General features: G+C 33.8%; 1 protein-coding gene across 1 annotated transcript in view; it reads right to left on the minus strand.

The window, feature by feature from the left end:
* Positions 1-9,658: 9,658 nt before the first annotated feature.
* The window catches only part of LOC140755097 (cell adhesion molecule Dscam2), a 92,155-nt gene continuing 79,604 nt past the window's right edge, over positions 9,659-22,209 (minus strand). The window contains exons 28-32 of the mRNA XM_073090294.1: positions 22,082-22,199; positions 20,735-20,889; positions 19,684-19,797; positions 11,850-11,927; positions 9,659-11,333 (exon numbers count right to left, since the gene is read on the minus strand). Of these exons, the coding sequence (XP_072946395.1) occupies positions 11,305-11,333; positions 11,850-11,927; positions 19,684-19,797; positions 20,735-20,889; positions 22,082-22,199 (494 nt within the window). The 3' untranslated portion in view covers positions 9,659-11,304. The remainder of the gene's footprint in view (positions 11,334-11,849; positions 11,928-19,683; positions 19,798-20,734; positions 20,890-22,081; positions 22,200-22,209) is intronic.

Below are 22,209 nucleotides of genomic sequence, written 5' to 3' on the forward strand. Positions count from 1 at the left end.
AGCACTTAACACTGATGTTATTAGGCAGAAAAAGGTGTGGTGGTGGTGCCGCTGGAGTCGAACCACAAAGAATTCTATACCGCCTTCAAAATACTATATGAGGTCGGTCGCAGGTGCGTTGCTACCTCTAAGGACTTATCATACCTTTCAAACTATAATACAGCAGCGCTTAGCACAGATTTTGTAAGACAGTAATAGATATGGCGGTCGAACAGCTAAAGTTGAACCATAAAGGGCTCTACCACCTTTAACATAACAATAATTAATCATAAAATACTAACACAGCAACCACGAAGCCATGTGTGTTTTGTTTTCACGATCACGTTGATATCAAAACAAGATTACATTAAACAAAGACAAACGTAAGATAAACTCACTCAGAGCTCATTGGATCGTAACGGCTCTAATTGAAAATTTTCTCTATCTCCTAATGTAAGTAAAGAAAGATTTGTTTCACTGTTCAATAGAAATAGCATGTTAGAACCATTAAGTTAATCGGTTTATGCTTTTACTACTTGTATTAATTACTACCACTCTTTCCCTATCGATTGAATACATTGCGTACTTGGTACTGATTGGTTTTAAAACTATTAGTAGAAAAGAAGCAATGTATATCGTTTCACGGAATTAGTTGATCTGTAAGGAGTTTCCGAAGGTATTTTATTACGTAGCTCACGGAGTTAAGCTCTGAAAGAAAAAGTAATCAATGTTAAGTCGTTCCGTCCGATAAGAGGCTACTTTGTTAGGATAAATTAATATTATTTAAGGCGAAAACGGGCCAAAATAATCCTCTTTGAGATTTTATCGACAAAATTCATTTCTGTTGCAAAATTTTAAATGAGTTCCGTATCACCGACGTAATCTTTATAAAATAACTTATCTGATTGTGACTATTTATAGTGGTCAATTTTATCATAACGTGTAAGGAAATTTAAGATAAGACTTTATGATAAGGTATATGACATATACTTTATCATTAATTACTCGGCCAAGGTAGACTTTATAACAAAAGATTGAAGTATTAATCAAGCATAAAGTCCACTGTCCACATATCGATACCTTAATTCGCAAATCAGCCAACTCCACTTTTTGTCAAAATGTTTCTTTTATTTATGTTCATAATAAATGGCGTTGAACGAAATCAAAAAAATAAAAAAAAATGAAATATTAGTAAATATGTCGGCATCCATACATTTCAACCGAAAAACTGAAACGAAAGCATTACCGCTGTTCACATCGCTCGGAGGACTTATTTTAGACAAGAAGATCATGAATTCTTGAATGATCATGTTTAGACATGAGGAGCTTCCTCTTCTCTAACTAGGACTTATTCCAGTTCCAAAGATGGTACCGGGAATTATTTCGAATCAAAGTAATTTAGGAAAGGCCTTTACAAGGTGGATCATGTTCGAAGGTAGACTTCAGAGGTCTGACCTTTGAATGGATGGATTTTTTTTAAATTTCAAAACATTTATTCACCCCTCAATTGCATAAGATACTCGTATCAGAGATATGGACTAAGTTTTTCCTCGGTAAGCAATATATCTGTAATCAATCTTAGGAAGTGTTGTCATACTTAGTGTTAGTTATACAAGCCAATGGGCACTTGGACCAAAACATTGACCACTTTTGCCGTTCAATATGCTTAATTAGTTGTGGGTTCGTTCCCTGAAATTAAAATTCTTAACTCATTTTTAGTATAAAACACGAAACAAAATTAAAAAATGTTTTCCTTAAAGCTAAATCTTAGACACTTTGCGCGTCCTAACGACGTTATGCACGCTCCGTGTGTCAAAGGCCTTAAACTTCAAGATAAATTAACACTCTTACTTACAAGTATATTTTCCTTCTGAAAACTTAAATTTCTTATATAAAAGATACTTAAATTTGAAATGTTATGGTGTTTTATTTAATTTTTATTAACTGGCTAACTGGCTAACTTATGTTTTGTGAATACATGGATATGTATGTTGTCTCATTCATCGGTACGCTTTGCATAATAAACGACTTGACGGATTTTAACATAATAATATGAGGTGTCGTTGGATTCGTTTAAATTTTGGAAATCTAGAAGGAATTGTCAGAAGCTATCTTTTAAGCAGTCAGATCTTTTAATATAATTATCTTGTATTCATACAATTATATTTATGAAGGAATTCATACTTTGAAGGTGGTAGAACATTTTGTGGTTCGACTCCGGCGGCACCACCGCCACACCTTTTCCGCCTAATAACAGCAGTGTTGGGCGCTGCTGTGTTCTGGTTTAAAGGGTATGGTAAGGGAGACATACTTTTCCGAGGCGTTCCAGCTTAGTCCTCAGGAGTAGCGGCGCATCTGTGGCCGACCCCAGGTAGGAATATCTAATCCTATCTGTGGTTGTTTAAAGAAGTTCATGAGCGGCTGTAGCTACTTACCATCAGGTGGTAAAAAATATATACATATAAGTGTTCTAGACCTGGGTATTAGGTTCTCGTTTTGGTGTATCTACATCATAGTACGAAGCTATGATCGTAAAAAGCAAATTTAATTAACTCCGGATTAAAAATAGATGTGCTAATAGAAGCATATCGTAGATGAGTTGCTTCTCTCGTAAACTGGCTTGATACTCCTCAAATATTATTCTCCAAACGATTACGTCTTACTAACTATTTTCGAGTAAATTGAGATAGGATTTAGAGCCAAAGTATAATCTACCTGGGAAGTACTACACCCACACCCGTTTTTCAGTTCAGCGTTTAGGTAGAAGGATGTAGATGAGAGTCGACTTATGAGGCGACTATCTATCTTCTCGACTGGCAACGTATCTCTGATCGGCTTCAGGTAGAAGCTATTCTATATGGAGTTGGAGTCCATGGCCGGCAGTGACCACTTACCATCAAAACTGTAAGCTCGTTTGTAACTCCAAACTTATCCTAACTAATATTATAAATTCCGATGTGAGTTTGTTTGTTATTCTTTCACACCTTAACCACGTGACTGATTGTCATAAAATTTTGTAGTCACATTGTGACGGGTTCAGAAAAGGATAAGGTTACCTTCTATCCAGAAAAAAGTACCGTTGCCGAGGGGTAGATAAAAACCGCTGGCCACTAAAGAAGCCGTGGGTAAAAGCTACTAACAATATCAACATATTGTACTACCAACTATAGAATAAAATAGTTAACTAACTCCAATCTTTGTCATTGTTTAATAGTACTATTTTTAAAACATAACCAAGACTCGAGCTCTAAAGAAAACGACTTCAGATTGAGGACACTTCACGGAAATGAATCCGAAAGGCAATAAAAATAACGGAGCTTTATTGTCGTTTATTGGAAACTAGCTACTAAAGAGGCGTCGTCCAATGTAGAGAAAATGTTAAGAGCGGAAAGCGAGACATTTAACTATAAGGTTTAAAATGTTTTTGAGTCATAATAGGAAAATGTTTGTTGCAGTATGTATTTATATAAATTATTCATAATAAAAACTAAATTATTAATATCTTCAAGAATTATATATTGAGGAATAATAAATAATCAAACAAAACAAACGGCCAAGAAATAAAATATCACGGAACAATGACGAATAAATGTAATAAAACTAAATGTGTATCGACGTTGTTGATAATAAAAATGAAGATGACATACATTTTCAGTATTATATGCACTTGATCACAATCGTCGTCGACCTATTACTGTCCCACTGCTGGGCACGGGACTTTTCAGAGTCCGAGTGATTTGGACAACAGCCAACCGCGCTTGCCAAGGGTAGACTGATAGACTTTGAGGACCTTTTTTATAAAGGACTTTCAAGTTGTAACCTTCATCACGATGTTTTCCTTCATGATTTAAGCAAGTTTAAATTAATTCTATACTCACGCAAAACAATAGTTTTAAATAAAAAAAATATTTTTAAGTGTAGTAGTTTTGGTAATTCAGGCAACAGCTAACTTTAAAATAACTTCAAACCTAAACCGCTGTTAATTGGACGAGCCCTTAGCATCGTAACTTCTCGCCAAGGTCGGTAATTCAAGCAGACGTAGGGTCCTTTAAATCAACCGCAAGCGTAAATAAATAAGCTGTGGCGCAGTAAATTTCAGTTAAAACCTCCATTTTAGATAAGTTTATTATACTAGAGTTGAGGTTTTCGGGTGTTTGTAAATAAACTTTTTCCGTTTAATCTTACTAAGGTATAAATTCCTCGTTGTTTGTGTTATATTGATTAAGTTTTGAAATTTGAAAAGTATAGTTTCACTAGGATATCACTGTCACACCAGTTTTTGTCGTGAGGCAGTTCTGCGTTTCGGAGGAAGGATTTGGATGGCGGCTGACTTACATATATGAAGTGACCTTAAAACTCAGGACTAGTGACGAATCTGTGATCAGCTTCGGACAGAATCTCAGTTCTATATGGAATTGGATAAAAATGGTAATGGTCAGCAGTGGTCACTTACCATCAATTTTATAAAAAAGTACAGAAGCGCTACTACTTTCTTCTACTTAACTATGTAGAGGAAAGTAGTTATAAGTAATATAATTATTACTATAACACATTATTTCATTTATATACCACAAATAGAGAATTATTAAAAAACTAAAAAAATCGTACGTATTCTTACATCCGTGAAACCATTTAGGCTACAGGTGCAAAAAATGAGACATACATACATAAATATATATATATACGTACTTACATATATAGATACGCTCGTAAAACATTACCCTCCGCAGACTAAAAGTAGATGTGACGGCAAAGCCATTATTATTGTAAGATTCTTTACATTTAAGTCTGCCTTTTACAGAGTTTTATAATAAAACTGGTTACGGATAGTGCGAAACCTACATTAAATACAGGGTTCTTAAATCAGCCACAGGGTCCTAAATAAACAAGTTGAGGCGTCATAAATTTCACTTAAAACTACAATTTTATCCCCCATAGACTACTGCTCGTTTCCAATTTTACGTATGTCTTTTATTAGGTGTGGTGTAAATGGAAGAGTCGAGCGGGTAATTTTATGGTATTCAAGTAGCAAAGGAGAATACAGTCTATCTGATGGTAAGTGGCTACGGCCGCCCGTGGACATCTGCCATCAACCATATACTATTAGATCCCTTCCTGAGGTTGGCCATAGATGCGTTGATTTCGCTGAGGAGCAAGTTGGAACGCCTCTGAAAAGTATGTCTCTTTTACAACGCTCTTCAAACCAAAAAACAGCAGCGTTAATACTGATGTAATCAGGCAAACATGGTTAATACTGCTTTTATCAGGCGGGAAAGGTGTGGCAGTGGTGGTGGTGGTGAAACATCATTTATTTTTTATAATATTCTAGTAGAAAATGAATACATTTTCTACTAGAATATTATAAAAAAATAAATTTGTATTACTAAATCTAAAACATATCAACATTATTGACATATTTCATGAAATAAAACAAAAAACATCACCCTTGAACCACTCGAAATTATTATGTGCACAAACAATGCAAGCTTGAAGCAGTTTCATAACTTGTCATTGAGGCGAAATTTCGAAATTTTAACAATGGAATATCTAGACAGAAGACAACTGCGGAACAAAGGACTGGACTATGAATAGATAGGGGCTTGATTGATACTTGAAAATCACAAAGTAGAGACCAAATATGAAGGAATATGCACTTGAATATTAAATTAGGAATAGAATTACGATAAAGGAATGGATCGAAGGATTTTAGAAAAAGAACAGGACAGAAGGAAGTGAAATAGTGTATTTTTATATTATTACGACGAATTATGAATATATAAGGAAAATCTTTATACATTAATTTGAGATAATAAGCTTGCTTAACATTGTCAAAGTAATATTAAAAAAATAGAATTAAAATTTTACTACAGTAGAAGAAATAAAAAAGATTTCTAATTAAAAAACTCAAGTCACAATTTCAGTAAATAGACATACAAGATTGAATCTAAATTTCGAGACATTCACACTTACGTAAAATATTAAGTAACACATACATTAACTCATACACGAAACACGAATTAACAAAGGAACTTAAATAAAAGTCCGTAACAGACACAGAGAGAACAATGTAAATAAAGATTTACTTTTAATAAACAAAAGAAAAATTCAGAAGCGTCCTTCTTCCAAATAAAAGATAATCTAGAATCTAGACTATAGATAAACAGAGCGTAGATTGTTTCGGGGGAACAATTGCAAAACAATAAGTCTATAGCAAGGCAACCCTCGACAATTAATCCAAGTGAAAGGCACTTCCGACTTCCAAGAATCTACGGCACATGAGAATCGTATTGTGGAGTGGAAGAATTTTAAAACAAATATTATTTCTATTGCTTAAGTGGATGAAGTTAAGAACAAAGATAGGAATACAGAAGTATACAACATAATATTCTTTGTTTCACTTGAAAAAAATACGATGAAAACAGATAACAATATTCAATTGCCGCCCTTATTGCTTAAGTAGCGCTTTCATCGAGGCAATCGGGTATTGATTATTTAGTTATCTATTATAATCGGGAACATAATTGCCCAGAAGATCATGTTGTTTTTCTTTGAAAAGATTCTTTGAAAAGAAAGAAATGTTTTTCTTTGAAAAGATTAAAAGGATATATGTATATTCGAATTCAAAGTTTGGATATTTTTATTTTACTGTATGATATTAACGATGTTAAAAAAATAACAATTCTAAAGATTTATGTGAAAAAGTAAGTCAGTTATTTATCGTTTATATTTTTTCATGTTTTTACGAGTTAAGTAGTTTGTAATTACCATTCTGACTACGAAAACTAATAGACTTTTTTCTGTCAAACTGATTTAATTTAAAACAACATTTCCTATCAATTATTTTATAGTAACATACTTACAACATACTTTGTTGGTGCTAATTTAAATTTTATTAGCCGTTAGCCTTTAGTGAACGGTATAATGATGAAGAACACAAAAATCTTTCTGGAAATTTTAATTTTTTTATCACTTCAAACAAATCTAAAAGGTGCAAACGGATCATCGAATACTGCTAGTACTAAATAAGATAAAAAAGTTACCCGACTTTTTAATCTTTGTTCAATAGATTCCAGGATATAGAAGCATATTTGATCTTCAGAAGAAAGAGCTCATATCAAATCTAGGATAAAAGTTAAAGAAAGGAGAACGGAATGTTTACCTCCGACGTCGTTAAAAGAATCGGAATGCAAGCTTGTCTTTCATTTTTCGATGCAATTTTCCCTCCGCTTCGTTGCAAAGCTTTTTGTAAAGTTCTCGTATTCTGTTTGTTAATTTTTTAAGATTCTTAGGCTGACAATGCACTTTGATAAAATGCCAGCAAATAAAATTTTATTAATACAAATATTGTTTCAACTATGCTTTTATAGAAATAGAAATAGAAATAGAAATACTTTATTACTTTTCAAATTAAGTTCATTACAATATAAGTGGCCAGAGCCTCCTTTTAAGCAAAATATGCCTGTGTTAGGATTCGCTTTTAACTATACAGGGCGAATTTTTCAAACGAGCCTTCAGGACCAAATCCGAAACTATAAGGATTAGCGGAAAATGCTGAAAGGAGTTACGAGGCCGATTTTGATAAAAACTAAAACTGCATCATTACTTTTTAAAAATATGTTTTTCCCTAGACAGGAAACGAACGAGTTCATTTTGAAAAAAATACATCCTCTATATTATTCCACTCTCTGATAGTGTGGCTTTTAAGGATCAAATTCTGGGAAGTAATGATAAATGACTTTAAATATGAAAACAGTTGGTTATGTTCTATTTATTAGTTAGTATATTTCAATTTGTTTGTCTAAAAGAAGACACATGACAATAATTATAACAATCGCGACCGACAGATTAACGTGCCCACTGAAGTACGCATGTGCCACTTAAGGTTACCCATCCAAATCCTGAACATGTCACGCGTAGCTTAACTTTGTACTTTAGATCGGTAAGACCCGCACAAAGTGTGCTGCACACTTATTAAGGAGTGTAATAAAAGGACGCGTGTGTTTCCACCATTGGTCACCCATCCAAATCCTAACCACGCCCTACGTTGCTTATCTTTGTAGATGGATTAAGATCAACCTAAAGTAGTACTTAATGATAATGTTATGTATATAAAAGTGTGTACAAAGCAATCTCGTCCGTTTGTGCCATACGCTCTCCGAAGTTTGCCTTTAATCACATTAAATTTTCACTTCGCTACATCGCTCGCTCCTCGAATCCCCGACGGTATACACTTCACTTGCCCTTAGTTGTTTAAATATAATTTACTATAGTACTATAATACTGAAGCAACTAATAATTATTATGAAAAACATAATTATAAATAACAAAATTATCTTAGAGAACTTGTCGCGCGTGTTTAAGCCCACACGCGCGTTCCACACGCATGAATGAATTAAGGCCCTTCGTCCACAAACATATTTACAAGCTACGTGACTGAGTCAAGACTGAGTGACTGAGTTTTGAAGGTGGTAGAACACGTTGTGGTTCGACTACAGCGGCACCATCGCCACACCTATTTCTACCTAATAACAGCGGTGTTAGGCGCTGCTGTGTGCCGGTTTGAAGGGTGTGGTAAGGGAGACAGATTTTTCCGAGGCGTTCCAGTTTAGTCCTCAGGGTTAGCGGCGCATCTGTGGCCGACCTCCGGTAGGAATATCTAATCCTATCTGGGGTTGATTACAGATGTCCATGGGCGGCAGTAGCCACTTACCATATGTTATAAAAAAAATTTAAAAAAAAGTCAAACCTTAGATCGCCTACTAATGCTCTCTATTAATTCTCTCTACTACTCAGTTAATTGGGTTATCGCACCGCATAAGTAATAATTGTATACCACATAACTAATTTTAATTTATTTATTATGAGTACATACATTTCTTTCATTTGCAAAAATTAAACGTATAAAGTGATTATGAACTATAACTCTGCCCGTGTGTCAGTTATTTGTGCGTCATTAGAGTTAGACGTCGCGTCATGTGCGGAACATAGTGAAATTGTAAGGCGGTTACTTATTAGAAATTAGTATAATATGTGAATCGCTTGCAATTGTGTGAAGAGCCTCAGTCGCCGCAGTCTACGCGACCCTTATGCGTGTGCCTATGTCTCGATAGGATGCAAGTGCTATGCATGACAGTGTAGACGACGACCCGCGTGGCGGAGCGATCACCATATCGGTCTGACGCGCTGAGGGTCCTGACTTCGATCCCCGGACAGACATCTAAATGATGAATATAGATTTCTGTTTTTTTTTTTTTTTTTTTTTTTTTTTTTTTTTTTTTTTTTTTTTTTTTTTTTTTTATAATATAAGGGTAGCAGACGAGCATGCAATCCACCTGATGGTAAGTGGCTACTGCTGCCCATGGACATCTGTAATCAACGCCAGATAGGATTAGATATTCCTACCTGAGGTCGGCCACAGATGCGCCGCTACCCCTGAGGATTAAGCTGGAACGCCTCGGAAAAGTCTGTCTCCCTTACCACACCCTTCAAACCGGAACACAGCAGCGCTTAACACTGCTGTTATAAGGTAGAAATAGGTGTGGCGGTGGTGCCGCCGGAGTCGAACCACAAAGGGTTCTACCACCTTGAAAACCTCTGTTTCTGAGTCTGGGTATTTGTGTATTTGTCTATGTGTGTAGAAAGGAGGAGGGGAGTAAAGATAATTAAAAAAAATCTCATATCCACTTCTCAAACATTTATTTCACATTCATGATTACGATAATGTTCGGTAAATTTTATTTTTACAACAAAATTTCTAATAAAGTCAGAAAAACTAGATAAAATTTCGTCAACGACAAGACTACGTTTCCTTCACTCCTCATTAACAGTTTAACGCCCATTATTAATAGTCAATCTATCCACTGTTTTATATACCAAAGATTACATTAATTACTTCATACGTACTTCATACGACTATATCTTCATACTAGACATTTTCAAACTTCGATCTTTGGTAGACAAAACGGATAGATCGGTTATTAATAAACGGCGTAAGACAACGTTCCACAACAGAACACTTTGGCACGAGCATTAAGTTTAACTTATTACTATGAAGAATGATCAGTCTTTTAATAAAGATAATAATATTTGACAGTGAGGGAGTCTTCATACTTATCCACGATCATCCATTTAATATTTACTGTTATTTTAAAATAATTAATATTATAGCGATTTGTTATTTAAAATTTGAGCATTATCTTTGTATAAAGGAATAAGGAAGTAAATAAGTTATTACCTAAATGTGTTTTAATCCTTAGAGGATGAATTATCATCCTTAGGATTGACAATGACATGATTGACATGACAATCCTTAGGATCATACCTTAGTCCGTAAATAAAAAAAGACTTCTGATTATTATTTTTTTCTGTCAGTAGAATAAACTGCTCGCTCAGTGAAAGTTTAATTAAATAAAATTTAGTAGTTTTATGTCGATTAATGTGGATAAGTATGGATACTCTGTAACAACCGGCTTAATACTATGATGACCAGCGTCGAAGAAGTAAAACAATACAAATTGTATCTTAATTCTAAATGGTACTTACAATTCCGAAATCACGTGGTATAAATGGTATAAAAGTTGTAATAAAACCAATATAAAATGATAATTGTAATTAGATGTATTACAATGAGACTATAATTGAAGTTATACTTCTAATGCGTTTGACGGACATACCAGAGTGTATTTTAGCGCGGAATAAAATTGCATGCGCAAATGTAACACTAAATTTACTTGTAGTACTTATCTTCCTATATCATGGTTTGCTCAAATTTTGTTTTAATGTATAAAAAATGATTACACTAAAGAAGTATAACTTATTACATGAATACATACATTAAATACACACGCGTTTTTTAACAGGCTTTGGTATAGCAATAGGTCATGTATATAAATTTTCATTTATCATAGTTCTTAAGTTGTAAATTGCCTAATTAATCAGTGACTAATAACAATAAAAAACCTAGAAAACTAGATATAAATCTTATAGACTATTGAATATTTTGTAGTTGAAAACTAACTGGCAGTGTTATGTTGAAGGCAGTAGCATAATCATTAATAAAAGTCATGCCGTTGAAGCTATCAATATAAGTATATATAGACAGACAATCAGACAGATAAACATATACACAAATTACATTTTGATATTGCAAGTAATAGCCTATTTCAAAAATATCGATTACTTATTTAAAACCACAAAATTTTACTTTTCTATACCACGTGATTTCGTTTACGTTCAACCAACCTATTTGATATGGTTTACAGTTTAGCTTACAAAATAAATATTATAAAATTTACACATAAATCCGTAGTCCATTTTGTTAGTCAACTACCTGTGGTGTGGGGTGCGACAGTGTCCTAGAACAAATTTAAAATATTTTGGGTAATCACAAAAGTAAATAATGTAAAGTGAATATACAATTGATAAAATGTGTAGTAGAACCGTTTGTGTTTCAACTCCGGAGACACCACACGTATTTCTGTCTAATAACAACATTGTTAAGCGTTGTTGTGTTCTAGTTTGAAAGATATGGTAAGAGAGACATAATTTTCCGAGGAATTCACCATAGGCCTCAGGGTAGCGGCGCATCTGTGGTCGACCTCAAGTACGAATCTAATCTTTATTCTTAGTCGATTCCTCATGACGACTGAGTCGACTGAGGGTCGTGACCATCAAGATCAGCCTTGTCTATGGTCCATGTAGTGCGATTCTGTGCTATTTATATGGAATGGTAGACTGTAGTGTTGCTGGTTCTCTTAACAACGGAACTAATCTATCTGAGTTTCATTATCAATGTCCATGGGCGGCAATAGTCACCTAACATTAGGTGGACTGCATGCTTGTCTGCTACTCCTATATTATAAAAAACTTACGTCTTGGCATCCCGGAGACCGTTGCTTTTGATGTGCTGTCACTGTCATCCGACTCCGATCTGGTCTGGAAACTGGTTTCTGTAACAGCGTTCAAATGTTAACTTTTTGTTGTTGTTTGTTTCGAAGGCACTCTTGGTGGTTCCACCGCCACACCTACTTCTGCCTAATAGCAGTAGTGTTGAGCGCTCGGGGGTGGCAATGCATCTGTGGCCGTGCTGAGTAGGACTAAATTTATATGGGTTTTTTACATCTGTCCATGGGCGGCAGTTGTCACTTACTATCATGGAGACCGGGTGCTCGTTTTTACTGCTACCTTATAAAAAGTCCATAAAAGCGTTTTATGCGCAGCATTGACTAGGAAGTACCCTTAGTATACAATTTTACGTTTTTACAAAAATGACTGTTTTTGTATTTGTTTATGTACTTGCCAATACATTTCCAATCAGGGCCCCTAACGGACTGTATTAGAACTCATTGGAAATGTATGGGTAATACATCAACAAATACAAAAACAATAACTTTTGTAAAAACGTAAAAACTCATACTAAGGGTACAGAACATTTATTCGTCTGTAGAAAAACTGAAGACAACAAAAGTTTGTCCTGAAATAAATCACGAATACAGTTATATTCACTTTGTTACATATCGAAACAATATAAGTATCAAATATAATAACTTATTATAAAAACAATTTCGACCGTACGACTAAAGAATCAGACATAAAAATAGACATTCGAAGAACGTTAACCTTCGCAGTCGGGTAATAAGTATCTCATGCCCACATTATCCCAAATGTTCTCAATCATATTGACGAAACGGAGTTTTCTCGACTCCAACATTCATTAACTTGATGTAACAAGATTGATCGTTACATTTCTAAAACAAAACAAAACAATTCGAAACATCAATATCGATCAATCACTAGAGTTTCTTAGAAGCGGATAATGTGGGAAATCTCTAGAGATTGTTAAAAGCTGAGGAACCCCTCTTCCCTCATTTAAAAAGAATAAAAACACATTTTGACGAAATTTTCTTGTCATTATATCTTCCATTGGACTATATTAGATTTATAATACGTGAATTTATTTGTATTGGTAGATTCAGATGCGTTATGAATATTTAATCTAACCGATCTTTGGTTATATAAGATCGAAATTTACATGAGTTGATACAAGATTGATATAAATATTAATTCTAAAACAAAACAAAACATCAAACATCAGTACCGATCAATCACTCGAGTTTCTCAGAAGCGGATAATGTGGAAAATCTCTAGAGATAGGTAAAACTGAGGAGTTTTTAAAATTATCAAACCAATCTTTATTTTCTTTACCTTCGACATGAATTAAGAACTCCCACTCTAGACCCTTTAGTTTTAATCGTAGATAGTCTGTCAGTTGTATGATATGTCTAAGTAACATAATTTCCAACATTTGTAAGGTATATCAACGTAGACTTGATCACATTGGCAGACTAACACGCATTAATAATATTCAATCTATCTGACTTTTGCGTTCCAAAGATATTTTGACAATTTGTAATATGCAAAAACTGTTTAAAATTGATCTTTCTTAAGCAAATTATTAGATACATATAATACATTATTAGTAACGAGCATAAGTTGATACAAGATTGATTGTAAGATTTCTAAAACAAAACAAAACAATTCAAAACGTCAATACCGATCAATCACTAGAGTTTCTCAGAAGCGGATAATATGCGAAATCTCTAGAGATTGGTAAAAGCTGAGAGCAGTCATTATTTTTTATTATTATGAAACCAATCTTTATTTTGTTTAACTTGGATATGAATTAAGATTTTCCACTCTGAAGGCATAGTTTTAATCCTGGATAAGCTCCTATAATTTTTAACACCAGCAATACATTTTAACGAAACCTACATAAACATTACATTGGCAACTGTCAAGTATGTAATATCTAAATAACATTATTTCTAACATACCTAAAGTATGAACCTGTACTTGATCTTAATGATATAGTAACGCCCGTTATTTATATTCAATCTATCCGCTAATCACAGATTGAAAATTGACAGTTTTTAATACACAGAAACTGTCAAATGTTGACCTTTGGTAGGCAAAACAATGGATAAATAGATTTTTAGTAACAATCATTTGTTGAAACAAAATTGATTATAACATTTCTAAAACAAAACAATACAATTCCAAACATCAATACCGATCAATCACTTGAGTTTCTCAGAAGCGGATAATGTGGGAAGTCTCTATAGATTGGTAAAAGCTGAGAGCAGTCATTATTTTTTTACATTATGAAACCAATCTTTACTTTCCTTACCTTCAACGTGAATTAAGATCTTCTATCCTGGACACTTTAGTTTTAATCTTAGATAGAATTCTCTGATTAAAAAAAAACAAAAACACATTTATTACAAAACGTAAATGTAATTTCTTTTTTATTGTAGTCTGCCAGGTATGTAAAATGTATGTATCTCTAAATAACATTACTTCTAACATAAATAAAGTATATCAACTTGCACTCGATCATATTAGTAGATAAACGCCTGTTATTAATATTCAATCTATACGATTTTTGCTTACATTTCTAAAACAAAACAAAACAATTCGAAACATCAATACCGATCAATCACTCGAGTTTCTCAGAAGCGGATAATGTGGGAAATCTCTAGAGATTGGTAAAAGCTAAGAAAAGTCATTATTTTTTAAATTATGAAATCAATCTTTCTTCTACCTTAGATTTATTTTACTTTTACCCTAGATATAAAATACCTTTTATGATTCTCAGATTTTTTTCTAATAAAAATATTTTTCTAGAACCTTATAATTGTGTCTATAAGGTGTGTAATGTTAATACACACATATAATATTATTGGCGGAAAGACACAGAAAGATAAGACATAAATTGGATAGTCAAATTAAAATCAAATCAATCAAATTAAAATGTATCATCTATTTTATATTCTAACAATAATAGTATCCACAAAGTGTATGCTCCAAAAAATAAATTTAAAAAAGTCATATAAAATATTGCCGTTACAATTCAAAAATAACCTTTAAGAACAGCAAAAAGGTTTTTGTGTCTATCGACAATAATCAAGCAATTTCACAAAGAATTACATATTTAATGTTTTCAACCTTTAATACAAGTGGAAGGAAATACGTATGAAAAGATTGAATCGAAATTAGAGATCCATTACTAAAACAAAACTTTTCTGTACACATCAGTATCGATTAATCAGAGTTCTGTACCGGATAATGCCGAAACCCCAGACATCGGGGAGTTGGGCTAAATGGAAGAACAAAGTCATTAATTTTATTAAATTAGATCAAGATTGATGGATAGCGAGCGAAAGATGGGCTATGAAATAAGCGATTTCACATTTTCATATGGATAGAAACCTTTGTGGTTCGTTTTTGTGGCGGTACCAACGGCCCACCTATTTATGACACATAACAGCAGTGTTAAGCGTTGCTGTGTTCTGGTTTGAAGGTTGTGGTAAGGGAGACATACTTGTCCGAGGCGTTCCAGCTTAGTCCTCAGGGGTAGCGGCGCACTTGTGGCAGGTCTCAGGTAGGAATATCTAATCATATCTGGGGTTGATTACAGATGTCCATGGGCGGCAGTAGCCACTTACCGTTTGGTGGACTGCATGCTCGACTGCTACTTCTATATTACAAAAAACAATTATGTACGTTGTAAGAATGTTATAATATTTATTTGTAGTTGTGAATCCATGATTACGCCGCTGGGCACGGGTCTCTCTCAAAGTGAAAGGGTTTTAGAAAATACCTACTCCACCGCGCTGGCTAAGTACAAATTAAAAAAAATAGTAAAACCTATTTATTTGTTAGTTCTGGTATTGCGCTAGCCTATGTCATTGTTTGCAAGTAAATGTATAATATCTATTGCTGCGATTGTTACTTGTTTTTTTTTAAGCTTTGGCTTACTTGAACAAAATCTAAATCGAAAATAATATTCCTATATATTATAAAACCATTTTTATTTGTTGGTATCACATTTTTAGACTACATTTAAATAAAAAGTACGTTTATACAATATTGCTAGTTTCGTAGCCCCATCTAAAAAGCTGTGCGATAAAATGAATGTAGATAACGGAAAGTTCCGCTGATACAGCTTTATGAACTGTCGAAAGCTCACTGTGTACTTGTTTGAATATTAACAACTTATATTTTGTACCTATTGTTTTTATTTTTCTATATTTAGACATGCTTTATCTTGAACAATAAATTTTATAGTAGTTTTATCATTAGTTTTAGTGGCAGGCGAGCATACAGTCTACTTGTAGTGGCTACTGCCGCCCATGGACATCTGCAATCAACTCCAGATAGGCGGCAGATTCAATTCCTACCTGAGGTCAGCCACAGGTGCGCCGCTACCCCTGAGGACTAAGCTGGAACGCCTCGGGAGAGTTAATCTCACTTACAACACCCATACAACACAACACAGGAGCGCTTAACACTACTATTATTAAGCCGAAATAGGTGTGGCAGTAGTGCCGCCAGAGAACCACAAAGGGTTCTACCACCATCTATTATGTATTTGTCTTTCTTGTTATATCTTAGAGTTTTAAGTTACGGCAAAAATCACATTAGTCGAACACATTATATACTTATTACTTTCAATCGAATTTTAATATTACGTAAGTACGTTTTTCAAATAATATAAGTACTTAAATGTTTTCATCAGTAGGTATGTATCGCTAAGCCATAATTAAATTTTCCGATCCTATTATACTAAGCTTCATTACAGAGATAAGTAGTTAGACGTTAAATTATCTCCGCTATTAAAATGGTTAATTAGAACACTATAATTAGATACATTGTTTACAAAATGTATTAAGATGTATACAGATAGATTTTCGAAATTTTAATTTCGATTGTTCGAATTATGTTGTCTTATATTTGTTTGTGAAGAAATAGTAAAGAAATTATTAATTGAAAATTATATGGAAATTCTACTTTAGATCGTCTAGGGATGCGTTGTTACCACTGAAGACTAAGCTGGAATGTTTGATTTAAGTATCTCTAGGTAAAGGTGGTACAACCCTTTGTAGTGCATATCCGGTGGTAACATCGACATTTTTTCTTCTGCCAAATAACAGCATTAGTCAGTGTTGCTGTGTTCCTTTTTGAGGGGTGTGGTAACCGAGATATACTTATCTGAGGCATTCAAATTTAGTCCTCCAGGGCAGCAAAGCATCCGTGGCTAACTTCAGGTAGAAATCTAATCTTATCTGGGGTTGATTATTGATGCCCATAGGCAGTAGCCACTTACCATCCGGTGGACTGAATTTTCCTATTTCAATCTTATATATAAAATTCTCGTGTCACAGTATTAGTTACCGTACTCCTCCGAAACGGCTTTACCGATTTTCACCAAATTTTATGTACATATTCAGTAGGTCTGCGAATCGGCTACTATCTATTTTTCATAAGTCTAAGTGATAAGATGGTTGTTCACCCTTAATTTTTTTTATTTATATGGCAACACAAGGTTTGCTGGGTCAGCTAGTATTATTATAAAAAATGCAGACCAAAATCGCACGCGGGCACGACCCCACGTATTACGAAAATACGCCATTATATTTTCAAACACTAATATCACGAAAGGTCATGTCACGGAAAGCAATATAACGAACATCGATAAATTCTTTCCGTTACACGAAATCAGACAAAAACTCCCCTTGTAGAAGATTTACAAGCCACTCCAGTATTCAATACAGCGAAGCGCGGAGACAATTTGCGAATACATTGTCGCACAGATTAATCGTCACTGATCTAAAGTTACTAGATGTGTCTCACATCAACGATAAAAAGACTAGAGGGTAATATAAGAGAGCTCTGAGTGTTATTAGTAAAAAAGTAAAAGAAAATATGCAGTCAATTTTTATTTCACAAAACGTAAATTGGTTACTATTATAAAGCAAAAAAGAACAAAATGCTTATAAATAATTTACTGAGAAGGATAGTAATGTAGCCTGTTATTCCCACAATTTAGACGAATCCAATGAAATTTCATATTTAAATCCGTCAAGCCGTTGGGGCTGCACGGCAAGTCAAAGCATAACACATAACTTCGCTTGGAAAACATTACTTTCCTCAGTCGGGTAAAATAGTAGCAAACGTTGCAGTTGACCTAATGTTAAGTAGTAACTGCTGGCACATAAGGCACATCTAAATATATATAACTCAAAGGTGACTGGCTGACATAGTGATCTATCAACGCACAGTCCAAACCACTGGACGGATCGGGCTGAAATTTGGCATGCAGGTAGATTTTATGACGTAGGCATCCGCTAAGAAAGAATTTTGATCAATTCTAACCCCAAGGGGATAAAATAGGGGATGAAAGTTTGTATAAATCTACATAGTTAATAATATTACTTCGTAACTCGAGTGAAGTCACGGGCAAAAGCTCGTTTCGTTTACCCATAGTCAAGCTCAAATAGGATTGAATTTCGAAAGAATCCTTAATTGGATGAACTTGTACATAACGTAAATATTATCGTAGATCTGTCAGCGTATGGTATTTGAAAAATCCAATTTCCACGAAATGGGACTCTCCGTGAAACTAGCCGCATAGAATGGTATTTGAATCATGTCGATTGGTCGCGGCATCACGAAAAAATTGCTGGACATACATAAAAAATAAAAAATATATATAATACACGATGAATAAAATGTACTCGTATATAATGCACGATAAATAGATAACCTCTTCCTTGGGAAGTTGGTTAAAAAATAAAACCTTAATTGATTACTATATAAATGTAGTAATCATTATTTTAACACTTCCAGTAACTTTATATCCTCAGTCCTGAGTCAGTGTCTAAAGGGATCACGTCTCAAGTGAAATATGAGAACGTCTCTTCGAAATTTATAACCGTACCCTTATAAGAATTTTCACTTTACGGAGTTAAATCAAAATTTAGACTTGTTTTTTACGTAATCAAAATAGAGCAGCTTATAGCTTACTGGTATATGACGTGTCACTATAAGGGTCTGGGGTTCAAATCCTAGGTATGCACTTATGATTTTTTGAAGGTTCGTATTAGAAATTCTATATTACTTAAGTTAATGATGAAGGAAAATATTATAAGGAATCTTATATGTCTGAGTGTAAGCTTTCAACTTCGTACCGGGGAATCGAACAGTAGACTCATACACATGGTCAAATTACATACCACTGGGCTCATTCATAATTGAAAATGCGTTTTTTTTTGCTGCACGGCATCTAAATCGTGACTGAATTGCAAACATATTTCATCCGCTATTTATTTGAAAAATTCGCACTTTCCGGGAATTTCCCAAATTCTAGTTATCAATTCCGGTCAGTATGAAGGCAGCCGAATTAAATTTGTGCCGGTAATGAATTTCAATTATCGACCAGCGATATACACTACATTTCGCTGAAATTCCCGTCTGTATAGCTGAAAGGGTGGAATATGATTTTGAAACAAGAACTAATTATGTAACCATATCAGTTTTGTTTAGGTAGAATATAGTATGTTTAGAATGGTAAAGTAAATAATATTATACAGTGTCATTAACCCATTATTGTCATACTATTGGACACAGATCACCTCAGACTGAGAGAGTTGGGTAATCGCCCACCACGAAGCGCGCATTGGTAGATTCCCATTTTTTTTGAAAAAAATTATTGAACATTCAGGCGTGCAGATTTCCTCACGAAATTTTCAAGATAGGGCGTGCTAAAGAATGAGAGATAGATATTATGTACATACATTTGAAAAAAACATTTCTTAAAACATAATGAGTTAAACCAACGATATAATAGACAAGGCACTGACTTACCGGTATCGAACCTTGGTCGTCCAGGCAGTCTGCTCGGCAAGTCCTGGTTCTCAACGTGGTCGAAGGTCCGGAAGCCAAGCGCGAACTCGGCATAGGGACTGATCTCGAACATTTCTATGACAGGGGAATGATTGTCAGAATTTTATAGTGTATGGTTATAGTAAGTGGAGTAATATGGATAAGTACAAGAAAAGAAAATGCATATGTGCAATGCGATTTGGACGAATTATATTGTTTTATCAGTAGTATTGTATCAGTATAAAATATGCTGGCTAAACGAGAGTTTAAACACTTAAACTTGAAACACCTTTGAGTGTTTTGAGGTGACCTATCAAGCTTGTAGGCAATTATTAATTATATAAGCGTTAATTTATCTTATGTCTGATCAAATTTCTAATCGGCGTTTGTAATTAATATGAAATCCTGAGATACCAATTATTTAGTTACACATAGCAAACACCCCTATATACGTCTAAAATACGAGTAGATATTCAAATATTACTCTCCATATTATGTATATATTATGTTTCGCATAAGTTTTATTTTTTTTTAAATTACTTTACCATGTAAAAAAATGTTTAAAAATTTGTGGATGTAAATTATTTCTAATTTACTGATTCTTTAGTACATGTCGCTTGATGCCATTTTCAGACATAGATTAGTAAAGATTACTCACTCCTAACAAGAAAATATACCCAGTTTTGAGAATTGAAATAGTTGCGTAAAAAAGTTTTGCCACGTCTCCGTGCTAAAATGTCCCTAAAATATTTGAAATAATAATTAATTGATTATGTAAATTACGCAGTATTAGTTATTCATTCGTAAATTTTCTGTAAAAATGTTTTTATTTGTCAAGAATTCAAAAAAAGAACTTACTAATAAGCCGTTTTTGGCTTCATTCAATTTCAAGGCGGCGAAGTATCTTTACTAATCTATGTTTTTAGATTAGTATGTTTTATGGTGGTCACGGCCAGGGTGACATGGAATCATTCCCATGATATAAATGCCTACATATAATTTGTATAAAAATGAATACGTTACTGTATCTTACCATTTTTACTAGGTTTCCGTGGATGTACAGGCGACGTGTAAATCCTAGGCGTGTGGGCGTATCTCTCTTTGTGTTCAGAATGTGATGCCACACTTTCATTTCTGGATTTGACCTCTTCGGCGATGGAATGACGATACTGGGATGAGTAGTTTTGTCTATGAGAACAGAGGGGCATGATTAATACATTTAAATACTGAAACAATTGCAGTTGACAGAGGACTGACGGTTAGTAAATTTTACATAACAGGGTAATGACGAAATTTCAAAGATTTTTCATAAGTGATTAGGCTCAGATATCCTTTCCTAATTCGATTAATGCCTAATCCTAAAGAAAAAGGCCATAAGACTTAAATAAGTCTTTGTCTGGTACGACTATTGATTTTCCTGTCTTTCTTACAAAATTTTAGGCACAAAGCTTCGATTCATGACAGTAGGTCAATAAGAGTGGGTAAGCAAAGGGTCCATTAAAGAGATTGAAGCAAGACCCACATTTTGAGTTCGCGGAAAGAATACGTGACACTTTTTGAGCAACTTTTTCGAACAACTTTTCTTCTGTTCTTGTGTTTTGACACAATTGCAGTGTCCTAATTACCTACGTTCTACTGATTAGCATAATTACATTAAGAATATGTGTGTTATTTTGCAGCTATGTGGAAGTAAATGCCTTTTATTATATAATGCCTTTTATTATATGCCTTTTTAATGTGCAGTTTTAGATATAGCTTTTCTTTGTTATGTTTTTACTCAATGACAAACAAACATAATATTTTGACTTACCAGAATTATAATTATTTACGAAAAGTAACTTAATTTTTAATTTTTTTTGGTTTTACGTTACTCCATTAAGTAAATAGAGATACAATAATAGGTGATAGGAACAATGGATAACACTCTACTACATTATTTAAACCACATGTAGCACAGTAGGTATAGTACACTTTAAAGTATATGATACTGTATTCTATACTGTGCAGTACAGTTTATAAAATAATAATGTATTGTTTATGATATTACGTAAATATATACGAAATCACAAACTTATCTACGATGGATAATGTGTCAAAAGATAATTAAAATTATATGAACTGCACACAAATAAATCAAATTATGATTATCTAAAATCCACTCGTAACGTAATCCATAATTATTTAATGATACTACAATACACAAAAATGGATTTAGGTACATAGGTACCTACATCAATTTTTGAGTTATGTTCTATACTATATTTCTGACAGTTGGCACATCTAAGTCATTTCATGGAGTAGGTATCTACGGAATCAATTTCACTTTAAATGACCATATTAAGAACACTTAACTTAAGTCTATGTAAAAGCATCTACTTACCGATGTCTTTTAAAGAGGATGCAAATGAAGGCGAGCACACAGATGACCAAGAGTATCGAACTGCAGATAATGACCATCATGTTTAGGTCCAGGAAGTCCGATGGCGGTCCGATTTCCTCTGTGAGAAA

This window comes from Epargyreus clarus, unplaced genomic scaffold (assembly GCF_041222505.1).
Source record: "Epargyreus clarus isolate Ecla_fem2 unplaced genomic scaffold, WU_Ecla_fem_2.2 ptg000032l, whole genome shotgun sequence".
In the NCBI taxonomy this organism is placed as follows: Eukaryota; Metazoa; Arthropoda; class Insecta; order Lepidoptera; family Hesperiidae; genus Epargyreus; species Epargyreus clarus.